The sequence below is a fragment of the Microcebus murinus genome, chromosome 8 (genome assembly GCF_040939455.1).
Source record: "Microcebus murinus isolate Inina chromosome 8, M.murinus_Inina_mat1.0, whole genome shotgun sequence".
NCBI lineage: Eukaryota > Metazoa > Chordata > Mammalia > Primates > Cheirogaleidae > Microcebus > Microcebus murinus.
In genome coordinates, this window is record NC_134111.1 from 106807316 (window position 1) to 106823718 (window position 16403).

At 53.1% G+C, this 16403-nt stretch overlaps 1 protein-coding gene across 3 annotated transcripts in view; it reads right to left on the reverse strand.

Moving 5' to 3' along the window:
* PASK (PAS domain containing serine/threonine kinase) overlaps positions 1-16403 on the reverse strand; it is a 42910-nt gene that overhangs the window by 11120 nt on the left and 15387 nt on the right. For all 3 annotated transcript variants that reach the window (XR_012920662.1, XM_020288082.2, XM_020288081.2), the window contains exons 7-12: positions 14507-14764; positions 12532-12697; positions 9982-10138; positions 4187-5433; positions 3399-3580; positions 2793-2960 (exon numbers count right to left, since the gene is read on the reverse strand). Coding sequence is in view for 2 of the 3 variants with exons in the window: in XM_020288082.2 (XP_020143671.2) it covers positions 2793-2960; positions 3399-3580; positions 4187-5433; positions 9982-10138; positions 12532-12697; positions 14507-14764 (2178 nt within the window). In the remaining variant the exon portion in view is untranslated. The remainder of the gene's footprint in view (positions 1-2792; positions 2961-3398; positions 3581-4186; positions 5434-9981; positions 10139-12531; positions 12698-14506; positions 14765-16403) is intronic.

The window sequence follows — 16403 nt, forward strand, 5'->3', positions numbered from 1 at the left end:
ATTCCATATACTAAAGTTCTCTCCTGCCACCTTCTCTCCTATATTCTACACTGTGCATGTTTCAGGCCTGCTTTCTTTCCCTTAAAGATAACTGTTGCCATGCTAGCCCTTAACCCTGAAATAGCACGTCACCCTAAAGGCAGGGAAAAACTCAAAAATATTTTTAAAATCGTCTTTTCCTCTACAACTGGGAAGAAAAAAGAAGAGCCATTCTTCACCATAAGGCCAATTCTGATAAACTGTGAGGGATCAACTCCCAACACGCCGGCTCCTCCCATCCCGCCCACCACAGCCACAACAGGGGACACGTGTGCTCTCCGCTCTGTCACCACGCACACAGGTGTTTACGGCACGAAGGAGACTTTTAAGACATGGGAACTGTGCTCTGTCCTGTGAACTGTAACAACCCGTGAGAGTCCATTTTCTGATTGATTACTCAATAATTTACTGGCCTAATAATAATATTTAAATTGACATGCGTTTTTTAAAGGCAAAAATAGTCCTATGACTTCTTTTTAAACCAAGAGAAGGATGTTGGGACTTCTTTCTTCATCTTTTAGGTATAAAGGCCTAAAGAAACTCACAGAACCTATCAGATTCCTGATTCAAACCAAGAATAAGAAGATCTGCCTTAAGACAATTAAAGATGAAAATAGAAATTCAAAAATTAGACTGTTTGAAATTAGACATGACAACAGTACTATATAGTAAAACTTCTAGACTATGGCCAAAGTATGTTCAGAAAACTAAATACTGTAAATGCTTTTATTAACAGCATTAAAAATATATATTCAGGCTGGGTGCAGTGGCTCAGCCCTGTAATCCTAGCACTCTGGGAGGCCAATGCAGGAGGGCTGCTTGAGGTCAGGGGTTCAAGATCAACCTGAGCAAGAGCGAGACCCTATCTCTACAAAAAATAGAAAAAATTAGCTGGCTGCAGTGGTATGCGCCTGTAGTCCCAGCTACTCGGAAGGCTGAGGCAGGAGGATTGCTTGAGCCCAGGAGTTTGAGGTTGCTGTGAGCTAGGCTGACGCCACTGCACTCTGTGACTCCGGGTCACAGAGCAAGACTCTGTCTCAAAATCAAACAAGCAAACAAACAAAAAAAAAACCACCACACACATTCAATCCAATATTCTAGAAAAACAGCAAAATTAACCCACACAAAGTATAAGAAAGGAAATTAGAAGAACACAAAACATATTTGGTGAGTAAAACAGACAACTCTTTGGCAAGTCTAGCGAGAGAGAGAGAGGGACACAAGAACTGGGAGCCGGGGAGCAGCAGTGGCCCGGACCCCGCAGACAGCCTCACACGCACCGACGCCACCAAAGCTGCCAACTCTGCGGCCCCGTGTAACTTTGATTTTTTAAAAAAAAAATCGCGTATAAATACAAACGAAAAAGAAAACCAGATAGAAATATTAGCAAATCAAAATCAGCATTGCTTTAAAGAATATTATAATCAAGGACTGACTCCTTGAATGCAAGAAAGCGGGTTAGTGCCACTCACTACAGTAACACGGGAGCAAGGACGTGAGCTGTCAACAGACACTGAGAAGACATCTTCTGACAGACACTGATAGAACTTGACATTCTTTTAAAAAAAAATTTTAGTAGTCTGCAAATGCATGAAATATCCTCATATAAAAGGTGTTCGTCAGGAAGTGAGAGGAACCACTGCAGCTGACAGTGACGCGCAGGAGAAACAGCAGGTCCTGCTATGTCCATGCTCTGCGGCCCTCACCAACGTGGCAGGAGGGCAGGAAAAAGGATGATGAGAAGCAAATGACGGAAAGGAGAGACAGAACTGTCATTACCGTAGAGGTGCGGTGGTTGATCTAGAAAAATTCAAAGAAATGCTAGAAACTAATATTGAAGAGCTATTAGAACTAGGAAGACTGTGACACAGATATATGACACTCTCAACCCCAACACAGAGCTATGGCACATTCCAGCAACAGGTGGTTAGGAGACGCAGGGAGAAAGGAGCCCACTGGCGTACTCCACAGCCCGCCCAGGAACTGGCGGTCAGACGCTTGGGCAGCCCAACGGTGCTCCCAGCGATTTCTGAGGTGGAAAGTGGGTACTGTCCCAATGCCAATGCCCCAAATCACAAATTGTCAAGGAGCTACAAATCCCAACAGGACTCAGGAGGGAGGGACAGTAAGTTCTAAGATTGCATGTAAGAATGGCCGTAAGGATGGGGGAAGCAGGGAGGGAGCAGCAGTTGGCAGCATTCCGTGCATCCAGAGGGAAGCTCCACAGGGTCAGGAGCTACAAACAGAGGTCATTCCGGGAACCCAGGACAAAAGCACTAGTTGGTCAGCCTGCGTGCTTCCTTGTTTGCTGGAGACTTTTTCCCAGGTGAGTGGAGGAGGCCTTGTCTGCGTTTCAGTGGGAGCTTGCAGGGCCCGTGAGGTGTCAGCACGCCAGGTGGGCAGTGGGAGAGCAGTGCAAGCCCCAGGCTCAGTGGGTGGGGAGGGGAGGGGAGGGGAGGGGAGGAGAGGGATTCAGGCGTGGGTCTTAACACGTGGCCAGCCATCAACCGCTGAGCCTGGCCAGAGTGAGGTCTGAATCTAAAACTTGACGGGACGTCAACCCTGGGTGTCAGCGTGTGCACTACCGGGAGAGGCCTCCTTGTAACTGCCTGCACACCAGGCCGGGTTCTTGGTGCTATACATGGCGGACTCCTCCCATCCCACTAAAAATCCCAGGTTTGGAGAACAGGGACCGAAAGTCAGGAGCCATTGGAAGTGGCGCTGGCCCCGTGTCCCTCCAAACGCCAGCGCACCTGCTTGTTCTCTTCCTTATCCACCGCGGTCCACACGAAGCCGAAGGCCCCGCTGCCGAGCGGGCTCACGGTGCTGTACTTGCAGGAAAACGCTCCCTCGCAGGCCGCCAGCCCTTCCAGCTCCACAGCTCGCGGGGACTCCTCAAACCAGGGCTTGGCTTTGAACATCTGCCACGCAAAGGAAGGTCCGCAGGGTCACATCAACTGTGCCACAGAGAGGAGGCGGCCATGTACACAGGCGTCCCCAGCAGCCGCCCCACCTGCCACAGGCATGCCCCATGCTCCACTCTTCGTCCTCCTGTGCCCCTGGGGACCCAGCCTGAGAACCCCTCTCCATGGGGCACTCTAGGCATCCTCTGCACATCACTCCAAAATGGCACATGCACCGAAACGGGCTGACACCCCACCACACACGGCACACAAAGACTGAGAGTCCTACATGTGGCATCATACTTACACAGGGTATTAGAAGACAGTGTCAAAAAGCCACACAAAGACCCTATTCCCATCCCAGAGTAAGCAGAGAGAGAGAGAGAAATGCCAACTGGAATTTTCGCCACACAGTAAAAGGCGAATCCAAGGCAGAAGCTGACTGCGGACACCCACTTCCCCCAGGCTGGATCCAGGGAGCTCGGACATGGAGTGGGCAGAGCTGGGTAGGCTGGCTAGGAGCAGGCGGGTCCTGGTGGCTGAGTCCCGGTGGCTGTGGAGGAGGTCCTTCACCAGCCAGCAGCAGAACAGGGGCGCAGAGCCTTGGAGCTCCACCCGCTTCACCTCGAACTGTATACCTGAAGGTGAGAAGGAGAGAGTGCACAGCCAGCCCTCCATTGACCCAGGCAGGCAGCAGCCTCGGGATGGGAAAGCCTGTTCCCCAGAACAGTCCCGATGACAGAGAGTGGCCGGGGACAGTGCAGACAGCACTGCAGCGGCAGCATGGCCCTGGACCTGCAACAGCGACACCTCCCTACGCAGCCAGGAGGGCACACCACAGACCACTCCTGAGCTCAGAGAAGCCCAGAAACCTGCACTCAACATGACCCTACACAAAGCAGGCCCTCTGCCTTCAGGTGACAAGAAAGTGAATGGTTCAAATTAAAACCACACACACAGGCTGGCCGTATACACCACACCTGATCCCAGGGGACTCTCCCGCCGCGCTCCTAGAGAGCAGCTCCTTGAGGAAGGGGCAGTGGCAGGGGCCTTGGCTCCGCCCTCCCTGGGCACACACACATGCAGTCTTAACTTGCAAGAGGCAGATGACAAAGCATTACCCTTTGACACATATTTTCTGCCAAAACCACTCAGCAGCGACACACATCAGACCCCAGGACGAGGAGGCCCGCCCACTGCGCTGTGATCTGGGCGGCAGCTTCCTCCCAGGGCCGGGGACGTACTCAGCTGCAGGCCGTCGCGATGGTAGCAGCTCCCCGAGTAGGTGCCCTCCTGGATCTCCCGCTGCAGGCCGGCAGCCCCGGCTGTCACCGGCGTGGAGGTGACCTGGGTGCTCAGCCTCACCTCCTCTGCTGACAAGCACACGTCCTCGGGGCCGGCATCTGACGTGGGAGGGACGCCTGGGCTTTCTCTGTCACTTGCTTCGTCATGCTCAGAGGACACCAAACCAATCTCAGACGGTTCTGTTCCATCAGGTCCCAGGCAGCTCCGCCGGAACCACTGCCCCTCACCAAGCTCAGAACAGGTGCCAGTCAGGAGTAGCAGCTCTCTGTCATCCAGAACATCCGACCTCTGCCCGTGGAGACTGCCCACGTCTAAATCAGAGCCCACCACCGAAGGAGAGGGTGTCCCTACGAATTCGGATGAAGCACAGGAACAATTCGAGGAAGTTCGGTCTGTCTGGTTGCTGAAAAAGAGTTCCCTGAGGTTCCAGGAAAACGAATTCGCATCGGCCTCCTGTGCCTCCACCGCCTGCAGGCCACCGGGGAGGTCCGTGGCCAAGGCGTAGCAGGCTGAGGAGCTGCCCGCGTGGCTGCCATGCAGGTCTCTGCCTCCCAGGTCATAGGACGACATGGAGGCCGTAAGCGGGGGGCTCTCTGATGGGACAAGCTCCATGGAGGGGACACCCAGGGCTCCAGCAGACCTCGACTTGGACAGCTGCTCCTTAATCAAGCAAGTCTGCAGCTCCTCTCGGTTGTGTTTTGCTCCCAGCCATGGCTCATCCACAGTAGGAGTCCCAAATGAGACACACGCCACCGCCTCAGAGGGGCTGGGCGCCAAGTCCTCACCATGCCGCTGCAGGCCCCACTCGCGCCCGTACAGAGGGCAGTGCGTGGGAAGGCCGCCCCCTGCTGGCTGCCCCAAGGCCTGGTGCTCCACCGAGGCATGGGCCCATTTGTTGGCACCGCTGGGACCACTGAGCCCCACCAGTTCCAGCAGAGCCTCCTGACGCAGGCCACACATTCCCGTGTCACTGCTCCTGTCCTCAGCTGGGACTGGAGTTTCAGAACCTTCACTGGACGCAAACGGTTTTGCGTCCACTAGTTCAGACCTGCTTTCTCCCAGAAGGTCCTGTTTCAGGCTCTCTGTCGCTGCAGGCTCCTCTCTTCCCCCAGCAGCGATCTGCTGGTCCTCAGGGAACAGCTGCTCACCACAGGCTGGTGGGCTTCCTTCCAGAATGGTGTCCACCCTGGGGACGGTAATATGGATGACACAAGTGACACAGGGCCATAGAGGAATCAAAAGGAGAGATCACCTCGATTCCCCATTAGAGACAAGTACAAAGCATTTAATGCCACAAATTTATAACATAGAAATTAAATTTTGTCATCAAGTTAAAAAATAAAGCACCTATTCTCAAATATTCTCCAGATAAATCCATAATTAGCAACAGTTTATCAGAGAATGCTGCCGAAAGCCCAATACTTTAAAGTACAGGAGCACACGCTCAAGGCTCTGGTCAGCTCTCACTTCACACCCGGGCCTCCGGTGACCCCAGACCTCCAGCCCCCGCCAGCTGTGCAGCTCAGCCTCAGCCTCAGCCCCACCTGTGCAGGGGAGACCCAGCAGCTGCCGTGAGGAGGTGTGGGAGGAAGGAGACAAGGACCAGAGTGCTCTGAACACTCTGCAACGCTAATCCCTGGCCGGCCGCGACACCATCTGATTTCACAGCCAACAGGTAAGCAGCTCTCAGAGAAGGATGAGGAGCACGGAGGCCGGGCCCTGTACACGGCAGGTCAGCGTGCTCATAAGAGCCAACACAGAACGATCACCAGAGCACTCAGCACGCAGTGACGGTGAGGAGGCTGCTCCCACAGGCAACAGGCCGATTCTCGGAGCTGAGGGACCAGGTCAAGACTTGCCTCCAGTTGGCCCCACACCTGTCCACACTGTCCAGGTGTGATGCTAGGCACCAAATGAACAGAATGCAACCAGGCCTGTCCCACTGGGGGACAGATGCACATGTCAGTCACCTAGCCAAGTACGACCAGGGCTCACAGGAACAGAGGAGGAGGATCTGAGGCGAGGACGCGTCCCACAGAGAAAGGGAGGTCCGCATGGCTCCCAGGAAGAGCAGAATTCTCTGGGGCAATGAGGAGTGGGCAAAGGCCTGCAGAGGCAAGAACCATCTGTGCCCATGTCCACCTCCACCCTGCCTCCCTCCCTGTCTCCCTCACCATCCACCCGCGCCAAGAGACGAGCCTTGCGCCAGTCTCAGGAAAGTGCTCGTCCTTCTGCAGGGCCAGCAGAGGCAGGAAGCTGCACCAGAAGGTCTGACTAAGCCCCGCGCCCAGGTGCCTGGGCAACCTCCAGGACGAGACATCCAAGAGCAAGCTCAGCCGCAGTCCAGACGGGCACGTTGAGGCCCCAGGCAGCTCTGCACTTTCACCTGTGCGCCCACTGCTGGGGATACCCAGTGTCCACAGCCCTGCCACCCACAACCCTTGGGCCAGATTTCAGAAAGGCCATGTAGTCACCTGCAGGGAGACCCTGGCAGGCTGGGGAGACCCTGCCCTGTCCTGCAGCAAAGCCTAGCAAAACTCAAACCATGGAGGTCGAGGGAACCATAATTTATGGGAATCATAAATTGCTTCCCATGAGCTCAGCTTACCTTCATCACAGTACCATCAAATTTGGGGTAAAAACTTTGAGTGCTGGGGCTTTTTAGACTTCAAAATTTTGGTTAAGAGACTGTGAACCTGTAGGATCTCTGATTTTTAGCATGACAACAACCCAGAAAACACGAGGACATTCCACAGTTGCCCTGGAAGCCAAGCATTGCTGTCACTAAGTCCTGGCCATGTGAAGTGAAGGAGGGGTGTGGCTGCCAGGTGAACCTCAAGAGCAGACCCCCACCCCACTCCCCACTCCCCTGCTGGGGTTCACATAGTCCCTGAGCTGCTGGGACCTGAACCCAGGGCAGCCCCAGGGGCCACGGTCCTCCAGCAGGGAGGCTGGGCCTGGCCACCGTGGGGATCCGAGCCCCCCACCTGCTGTCTGAGTGCGACACCTGGAGTCTCTTCTAGTAACTGATCCACAGCCTAACAGTTCACTTGGCTTCATCATCAATTTGCTAAAAATACTAGTTAAGACTGAGCTCCCAGGATTACCGGGAGAATTAAAGGAGACAACTAATGAGGAAGCACCTAACACAGTCCCTAGAACTCAGAAAACACTACACACCTCACTCCTTCGTGCTTCCCATAAGTGAACATGTGAGTGAGCAAGAGGGCATGAACCTCTATAGTAACTAACTGCCTTGAACATGAGGTGGATGCTAATCAAACTCTTAGAACTGTGAGACCCAAAAATGTCCAGTTTAATAGAAAAAGTAGGAATCAGCTAACCTAGGGCAACTTTCTCACTGTACAGCCAAGCCCTGGACCATGAACTCTATCCAGGGTTCTGAGGGAGCAGCTGGTGGAGCAAACCCTGGCGGGAGCCCAGACATCTTCCAGCCCTCGGGACACACCGGCAAGGAGCCCGGCAGCCAACACCAGGTGCACCACGGGCCACACCGCCCATGGGGGCTGACGCGCCCCCTCGCACACAGAGCTCCGCCTCCTCATCTGTAGAGGAGCACCCAGGAAACACTGTGACATCTGCCAGCAGGAAAGCAGCTGCATGAACTGTGGCGCTGCCTCGGAGGCTTGGCTCTGAGCAAACGCTGCACAGAAAGGCCTTCCAGACGCATCCGTGAACACACACACACACACACACACACACCAGGACAACATGCACAGTGCCATCCCAGCTGTGCCACAGGAATAGCAGCAGGGATACACAAGCAACCCACACACCATACACACAAACATACAACACGCTTGTAACCCTAAATGCACGAGAAAGACGGTCTAACTGCTGACAGCCATCCCCTGGGGACGCGGCAGGACTGCAGAAGGGAGGCTGGGAGATGTCTGCGAACCTTCACTGTTTGCCGTTGTTCTTCTGTACTTCAAAACCACATGTTCATGTACTGCCTATTTTTAAAATAATTTCATGGAGACTGGAAAACAACAATGTGGATAAGTATCACAGATAAAACAATTAGCAAAAGCAGGCAGACGGAAAGTGTAAGTCAGGTTCAAGGATGGACAACTCTGACCCCAGTGCAGAGGGTGCTGGGGGGAGGGGTCCCAGGGGGCCTGTGGGGTGAGTGGAGAAAGGACCACTGGCCACATGTGCACCCAAGGTTTGGGACCTCTACTCTGGGCTGAGCACAAAAAAATATTTTTAAAAAGAAAACTGGTTAAAAACACACCAAAATGCCATGCATAATTTTCCAAATTCTCTAACACGAACTTCCTTTACACTAAATAGACTACCTTATTTTAAAATGCACAAGAACAGCTTCACATGATTTTCAAAATGATAAAATTATGCTTGGATCAGTTCTCTGAAATCTACCTAAATGTTCCTGAGCTCTCAACAGCTCATTTCCTTACCCACAAAACGGGGATAATATTACATCATTAAATATGAACTGTCCGATTTCAAATCAAAATTTTATTTTATTATGTCTCAAACAAGAAGCAATACAATTAATCTAAGTTTGCACCTAAACTATCGACACGGTTTTGCCATCATAACAGTGGCTCACTTAAACCAGCAGCATTGAGGCCTGGAGAGTCTCTATGGACCAATCTTGACTGCTTAATCACAAGCATCATCATCATTTCGTCCAATTGGTCGCAGTAGACATCTGCTGTAATCAATTGACCAAGTTTCACAATAAAAAAAACAAGAAGTGTCAGAGCGAAATTTCAGAGATATCAACTATCAAACTTAGTAAAGAAAATCGGACATTCCATACTAAATACTATTAAGTTTGGAGCTTGCCTTTCTTTGCTGTCATGACATAAAGGCAAACTGTTTCTATACCATATCGTTAGTTGTGATAAAAAATGGATTCTTTTTCACAATCGCAGTCAGCACAATAGATATAGATGAAGTGCCAAAACATAGTCCAAAACCAAATATTCATCAATAAAGGTAACGGTGTCTGTTTGGTGGTCCAGCGCTGATATTATCCACGACAGCTTCATGAAACCTGGTCAATGAATTACAGCAGATGTCTACTGCAACCAGCTGGATGAAACGATGAGGATGCTTGCGATGAAGCAGCCAGGACTGGTCAACAGAGACAGGCCAATCCTCTTGCAAGAGGACACTTGACCATGTGTTGCACAGTGTTGCTCAAACTACTGGGGCTGGACTTGGAAACTCTCTGGCATCCACCGTATTCACCAGACCTTGCACCAACCAACTACCACTTCTTCCAGGCACTGGACCACTTCTTGCAAGGAAAAATAATCCATTCTCAACAAGCCGTGGAAAACGCCTTTTGTGATTTCATCACCACTTGCTCTCCAGGCTTCTTTGCAGCTGGCATAAACGAGCTACTGTTAAGATGACAAAACTGTGTCAATAGTTTAGGTGCATACTTAGATTAACTGTACTGCTTCTTGTTTGAGATATAATAAAATAAACTTTTGATTTGAAATCAGACATTTCATATTTAATGACCTAGTACCTTCTCATAGAGGCTGGTGAGGACTCAGCCAGGTCATCTGGGAACAGCAACTGTGCCCGTGTGTGGAACAGAATAGGCACGCAATACATATTAGCTGTCACTGTTATTACTGACAGGCTGAACATTTCTCTCCAAAGTGTTCCTCATCTACCTAGCACCTGTCTTGACTTTTGGAAACCTACAACCTCCCACCAAAGGACTTACCTAGAAGGAGACTGGGACGAGAGGGAGGGAGGGGGCCGGCCTCCAGTTTCCAGCTGGGTCTGTGTCCTGGTGAAGACTTCTTGGTTTACCACCAGCTTCAGGGTCTCATCTTGCAGCAGAACGTGGTCTCCAGCAAGCACAATATTAACTCTTGGATCTGGCAGCCAACATCAACAAAGAGTGTTTTCTAATCACAGGCTAAAGTGAATCTCCTCATTTCCCTGTGATTCATGGGGGCAAGGGCGGGAGAGCTTCATCTTAAAAGCTTCCTGTCAGCCCCACCTTCACAGCATGACCCAAAGCAGCAGCTCCTTTCCACCCACAGGCACCCTGGCCCAAGCCAGCACCCTCGGCCTCCTGGTCTCCCCACTGCCTGGCCCGGGGCCCTGCAGTCAGCCAGAGGGACCCTGTTAACACCCAAGTCAGAGCACATCCCCCACCTACTGACAACCCTTCAAGGGCTCCCATCTGACTTGGGCAAAAGCCAAGGTCCCTGCTATGTGCCCCAAGGCTCTGCAGTCTCCCCACTTGGCCCTCTCTGGTGGCCATGCTGGACTCCCTGCCACACCTGGGGCATGGGTCCCAGAGGGCTGCACCCTGCTCTGTCAGGCTTTTTTGGCTTCCTTGGCCCCAGTCCCAAGGTTGCATACCCCTCTTCCCCACTTGCTTTCCTCCAGAGCTCTGGGCGCTTCCTATGCACTGCACCCCAGCTGCTCCCACCAGCTCTATGATGGTCAGGTGTTTGCCTACAGCACACCCAACACAGAGCAGACAGCCAGTGTACACTTCTTGGTTAAATGAGTGTAAACAGTCTGGATCAGGAAGAATGCTAGAAGAATCCTAGCCCCTGGCTGAGGGAAGCCCACTCCACAACTAGGACAGCTGGGCAGGCAAGACACCACTGCCTGAATGGGCACTTGTGACAGCATCTGGCAAAAGTGCTCGTTCCCTAAACCCAGAAAGGCCACTTCTAAGAATTCATCCTAAGGAAACAATGAGAGAGGAACAGAAGTTTTATGACCTCCCCTCCAAACACTCTACAAATACTACACATTAAACACCTGTACACGCAGGAATGAATCTGGAATTCTGGAAGATGGGGAAGGAGAATGCACTCAGTGACAGGAAAACCCTGAATAGAGAAGAGTTTGCAGACATGAAAACCCAGATACAATGTGAGAAACCATGTCCTAAGAAAAGCAGGAATCTTAAATAGAGTCAGCAGCCTAACAAAGCATCTTTTAAGACAAAATGGCATAATCCAGCTCCCAAGGCCCCACAGATCCCTGGATGGGAAGGAGCAGACCTTCCAGCCCAGGTCTAGAGATCTCACGGGGAGCCCAGAAAACTGAACACTGCCTGATACATGCCCATTTCACCAGCTAGTGAGACACCATAAGGTCACGTTTTTCCTTGGTGACTGTGTTAAATCCACATACAAGTTTATCCAGTGCCCTGAGCATGTATATGGACAGCATCGCAGTGAAGCACCCAACCGCAGGGCCACCTGGCTGCGTGGCGCATGACCCTGACATGGCCTTGCTTTCTGCTACTCATAGCATCTGTCCCTCCCTCTCAGTCTTTCCTTTCATCACCTCTGTCTCCTCCCATGGGAGAGTGAGACCCACCTGATGATAAGTCAGCCCCTCTGTGTAGGCGAGTTTCCAATCCCATGAATACTGCATCTTTTTTTATATATATATAATTTTTCATTCATTTTATTCTTTTCTATCTTATTTTTTTTTAACTCTCAGATTTGAGCCAGTTTATAGATTTACTGTATCTTTGAAGTTGAAAACAATGTGTGTGTGAGTGGACCCTTAAAGGTCACACTCATGTTGGTCAAGGTCAAGTGTAATCTGATAGCTGTATGAATTCAATCTTAAACTACACAAAGCTACATAAATTTACTTTAAAAAGCAAGCCTGGGCCGGGCACGGTGGCTCACGCCTGTAATCCTAGCACTCTGGGAGGCCGAGGCGGGTGGATTGCTCGAGGTCACGAGTTCGAAACCAGCCTGAGCAAGAGTGAGACCCCGTCTCTACTATAAATAGGAAGAAATTAATTGGCCAAGTAATACATACAGAAAAAATTAGCCGGACATGGTGGCACATACCTGTAGTCCTAGCTACTCGGGAGGCTGAGACAGGAGGATTGCTTGAGCCCAGGAGTTTGAGGTTGCTGTGAGCTAGGCTGACGCCATGGCACTCACTCTAGCCTGGGCAACAGAGTGAGACTCTGTCTCAAAAAAAAAAAAAAAAAAGCAAGCCTGTCCATTAGCTAACTGTGTCTTAGATCCGGGCACACAGTGAAGGATTTTCTGTTCCTCGTCTCAGTGCTGATACATCTATAAGACTAGCAGAGTGTCACAGCCCCTGGCAACACGGACGCCCATGAGAGACAGAGGGGAACGTCACGCTGGGAAGCACTGCCCACCGGCCCTGTCCCAGCCCTGCACTCCAAGCCTTCTGCTCTTTCCATCCCTGTCGCAGAGTCATGTGGGGCTTGCCGGCCACAGGCGCACACTTGAGGGGAGGGGACACGTCTTACCCCGGGCCCCACCAGGGCTCCAGCCCTGCCAGGGGTCTGAGAGCATTTCCCCAGGGCCCCTCCCACTGCTGATGTCCAGGCAGCTGGCCGGGTCCGGCAGTTGTAAAGAACTGTCATAGGCAAGGTCCATGCAGCGGTAGAAATCAGGAATCAGGAAAGTGATATTCTAGAAAACAAAGTAGTGACATTTTAGAACCTGGAAGGATCTGAACTGACCCACTGGACCAGCCCTCCCAGCGCTGAAAGAGATGAAAACATTGTGGGCATGTCCCTGGGTGGCAACCCCTCAAGTTCGGGAAAGGCCTCGAGCACATGCCCTTCTCCCCTCTTGCAGCTCCTGACACTCAACAAGTCAGTCATGACTTTCTCCATTTTCTTATGAAAAAGACCAATGTGACACACCCTGAGGCAAGTTATCCTGACACCTACACACTCTGTGGGCAGATGTCCAGCCTTTTGTCCCACATATGCCTGGGCCTGGGCGCCTGTGTGCAATGCCTCACCTTGCGAGGCTCATGGAAGGCTCACGGCTGGCCAGAACTGCGGTGCATGCCCAGCAGGGAAGTACGGCCAGGATGGACACTTACTCTGAACCCACATGTGGCCCCCACACTGGGACAGCTGCTCACGGCCATAGGAATGGGCATCCCCATACCTGAAACTCTCTGAAAGGACTCCTGCAGGAAGGCCTCACCCAGGAATTGTGCTAACTGCTGTTTAATTAACTTAAATTTGACCTATTTTAACTACAATTTAGCTTACTTTTTAGTCTCTGTTGGAGAACAGAGAGACCTCTTTTAGAGCCTCGAATGAGCTTAGGAAGTTCTGTCGCTGGGTCCCAGCATCCGCCCCAGAGAATTACGAGGGGACAGAGGCTCTCGCCCTTCCAGGCAGCCCCATAGGTACAGCTCAGCGAAAGGCTACAGGTGAGTCATGGGGCCTACACCTGCACCCGGGAACCTAAAGTGCCAGGCATGGGCATGCTCAGGTGTCTGGTGGCCTCCAGAGGCTGACACGCAACCCTTCCCACCCCATGAACCTCCTCCCACTAAGTGGGGGTCCGTGTCCCCTACCAGTGAGCCCAGAACACTGCTGGGACTGCTCTGACCAGAAGAGGACTGTGGAAGTGATGCCACGTGGCTTCTAAGGCCACCTGAGATGGTCACGCTCAGAGCCGGTCACCTCCGGGCAGGGGGCCCAGCAGCACCGAGCCACATGAGGGGCTACAGCTGCCACCCCGGCGCTGTCCCAGCCGGCCAGCCGTGTGAGCGGGTGAGGCTTCTGAGGGCACCACCCTGCCTGCGGTCACCCCCGCTGACAGCACGTGGAGGAGAGCAAGCTGCCCCCACAGAGCTCCACCCAAAGGGCTGATCTGTGGCCAACGCTAGTGATGCTGGTTGTTCTAAGCACTCAGTTTGTGGCGGCCGTTTATAGTGACAGGACTGCTCGGCACAGTTTTGGGTGAGGAAATAGGCCTGGTCAGAGCCCCAATGTGCCCTCCTTTGGGTGTGGGAGGCCCCGCCTCTCCGTGTTTAAGGGACTTCAGACAGAGCCCAATCCAAGAAAGGGAGGCCACAGAAACCCCTTCCTCCTACACTGACCACAGGACACGCTCAGAGGACATGAGGACAGGATAGGCCTATGGGGTGAGAATCGATCCCTGCAATTACGACATGAACACTGATCCAATCGGACCAGACCCCACTGGGGACAGCCTTCCAGCAGAGCCCTCCTCTGCCTCCTCTGGGGTGACCCTGGAGACCCTCCGAGGGTGGTCAGCAACACACGGTCTAGAGAAGCAACCTGGGGGCCCTGAGCAGGGACCTCCCTTCCTGGGCCCTAGGTCTTTCCTGGTAAAGCCAGCAAGCCAGACAGCTCATCTGGCACAAAGGCTGGTGACAGACACATGCTCTCCCAGTGGAGCACAGACCAGCCTCCTCAGCCTCAGGAGCCCAGTGGCCCCGGGCCAGCCCACCTTGCCCAGGAGCTCGGTCTGTCCGTAGCCGAACAGCATCAGCGCAAAGCTGTGGTTGATGCCATAGATGGTCCCGTCCGGCAGGAGGGTGATGAGGCCACTGATGGTGCAGAACACCCACACGGACGCCGAGCAGCCCTCCTCAGGGTCCACCTCGCTGGCATCCTCCTCACAGCTGGTTTTAGATTTCAGTTTCAAACTCAGGGGGAAGGTGGTGCCGTCCCTAGCTCTTCCGACAGACCGTTGAATCTTAAGGTTCTGAAAGGAAGGTGCGTCACTCAGCAGCGTCTCACGTGGACGGAGCCACGTGAGTCTGTGCTGCTCTGGGTGTGAATTCCACCCACGACCCTCAGGGGAAGGTCCCAGAAACATCTGACGCCCGCGATGCTCTTCCTTCCAGCTCACCTGGGGCCCCACCTGGCCCCAGGGAAGGCAGAGCCCTGACCAGGGCACAGTGGCTGGCGTGGGGAGGACTGATCCAGAACCTCCCCGAGCACAGCCACGTGAGGGCAGTGGACAGGCCAGGGCAAGTGAGGGGGAGAGGATGGCGGGGCTCAGGGCTCGGCCACGTCTCTGGCATCTGTGCCATCCTTTCTCTGCCCCAGGGTGCTGGCCCCACAGGCCACAGCCCTGGCCCCACATTTGTGGATGGAGAAAGAGCCAACATGTTCCTCTCACCCCTCCCAGCCTTAGGCAATGTCCCCAGTGTTCACCTCTGAGAGTGGCCCACACCTTCACTACCCTCCGTCCCCATAGCCTGGGGGGCACTGGCTTCCTGATGGCGCCGACCTCTAGACAGCCTGGCCATGCCCCGCTTGCCTTCTCAGCTCTTCCAACACCCACGAGACCAAGCCCTGGGATTACAGTCCCTCTGTTTTAATACTTGGAATGTACTCGGTTTCCCAATTTGATCCCGACCACTACAGTGCTCCTAACCAAGGACTTCAAGAGTTCGTTCATTTTCTGGTTACAGCACAGCAAACTGGACCCAGGCCTTTACACCTGCCCTTATTTGAGGATTCACCCTTGTAGGATATGGGAACTGCGGGGGCCTGTGTTGGAGGCACAGGAGCCCACCTACCCCATCCTGAGCGTAGGAGAGCTCCACCTCACATGCACTGCCCCTCACCAGAGTCAGAACTCGAGACTCCAGGCTCCCCACGGAGACTGCATGCCTGACCCGGTTCCACAGAACCTCACGTGACTCCATGTCCCAGTGAGTTCCTCAGGTAACCAGCACAGCCCACTTTCCACTGTCTCCTAGAGTCTGTCTCCATTTGCTGCTGAGGGATGTCGGGTGGTTCCAGTTTGGGGTTATCACAGACAGGGCTAAGAACATGCTCACACATGTCCTCTGGGTGCACACTCTTTTGGACACATGTCTAGAATTGCCAGAGGTTTGGTTATGACCAGATTCAGCAGACACCACCAGCAATCTCTGGGGCAGTGGCCCCAGCTGATGCTCTTGTCAGCCTGGGGCCAGGGTGGCCACCATAGGAGTGGGTAGAGAGCACCAGAGAACACGCTTGCAGCTTCCCAGAGAGCAGGGAGGTGAGGAACGGCAAATGCAGGCCAGGAAGGTGAAGCTTTGAGTTTTAGGCCAGCCTGAACTGCGGAGCTCCTAGAGATGTCCTGAAAGGATCTCTTATTTCGTGCGGCCACAGAGCTAACTTCAGCCCCACAGAGACTGTCCAGCCATCCTGCAGGCTGCTGGGAATGAGGCATCGGTTCAGTTTGCAGCCACATGGCTCGCCTGTGTGAAGGCACATGTGAGTGGGGAAAGAGGGAACCGGGAAGGTTCAATTGACTGATAAGCCACAGCCCTCCCATCTGCCAGTGCTCCCTGCTCCTCACTAGAGAAACCATGCACGCTGCCCCGCAGGCTCCAGGGAGAGGA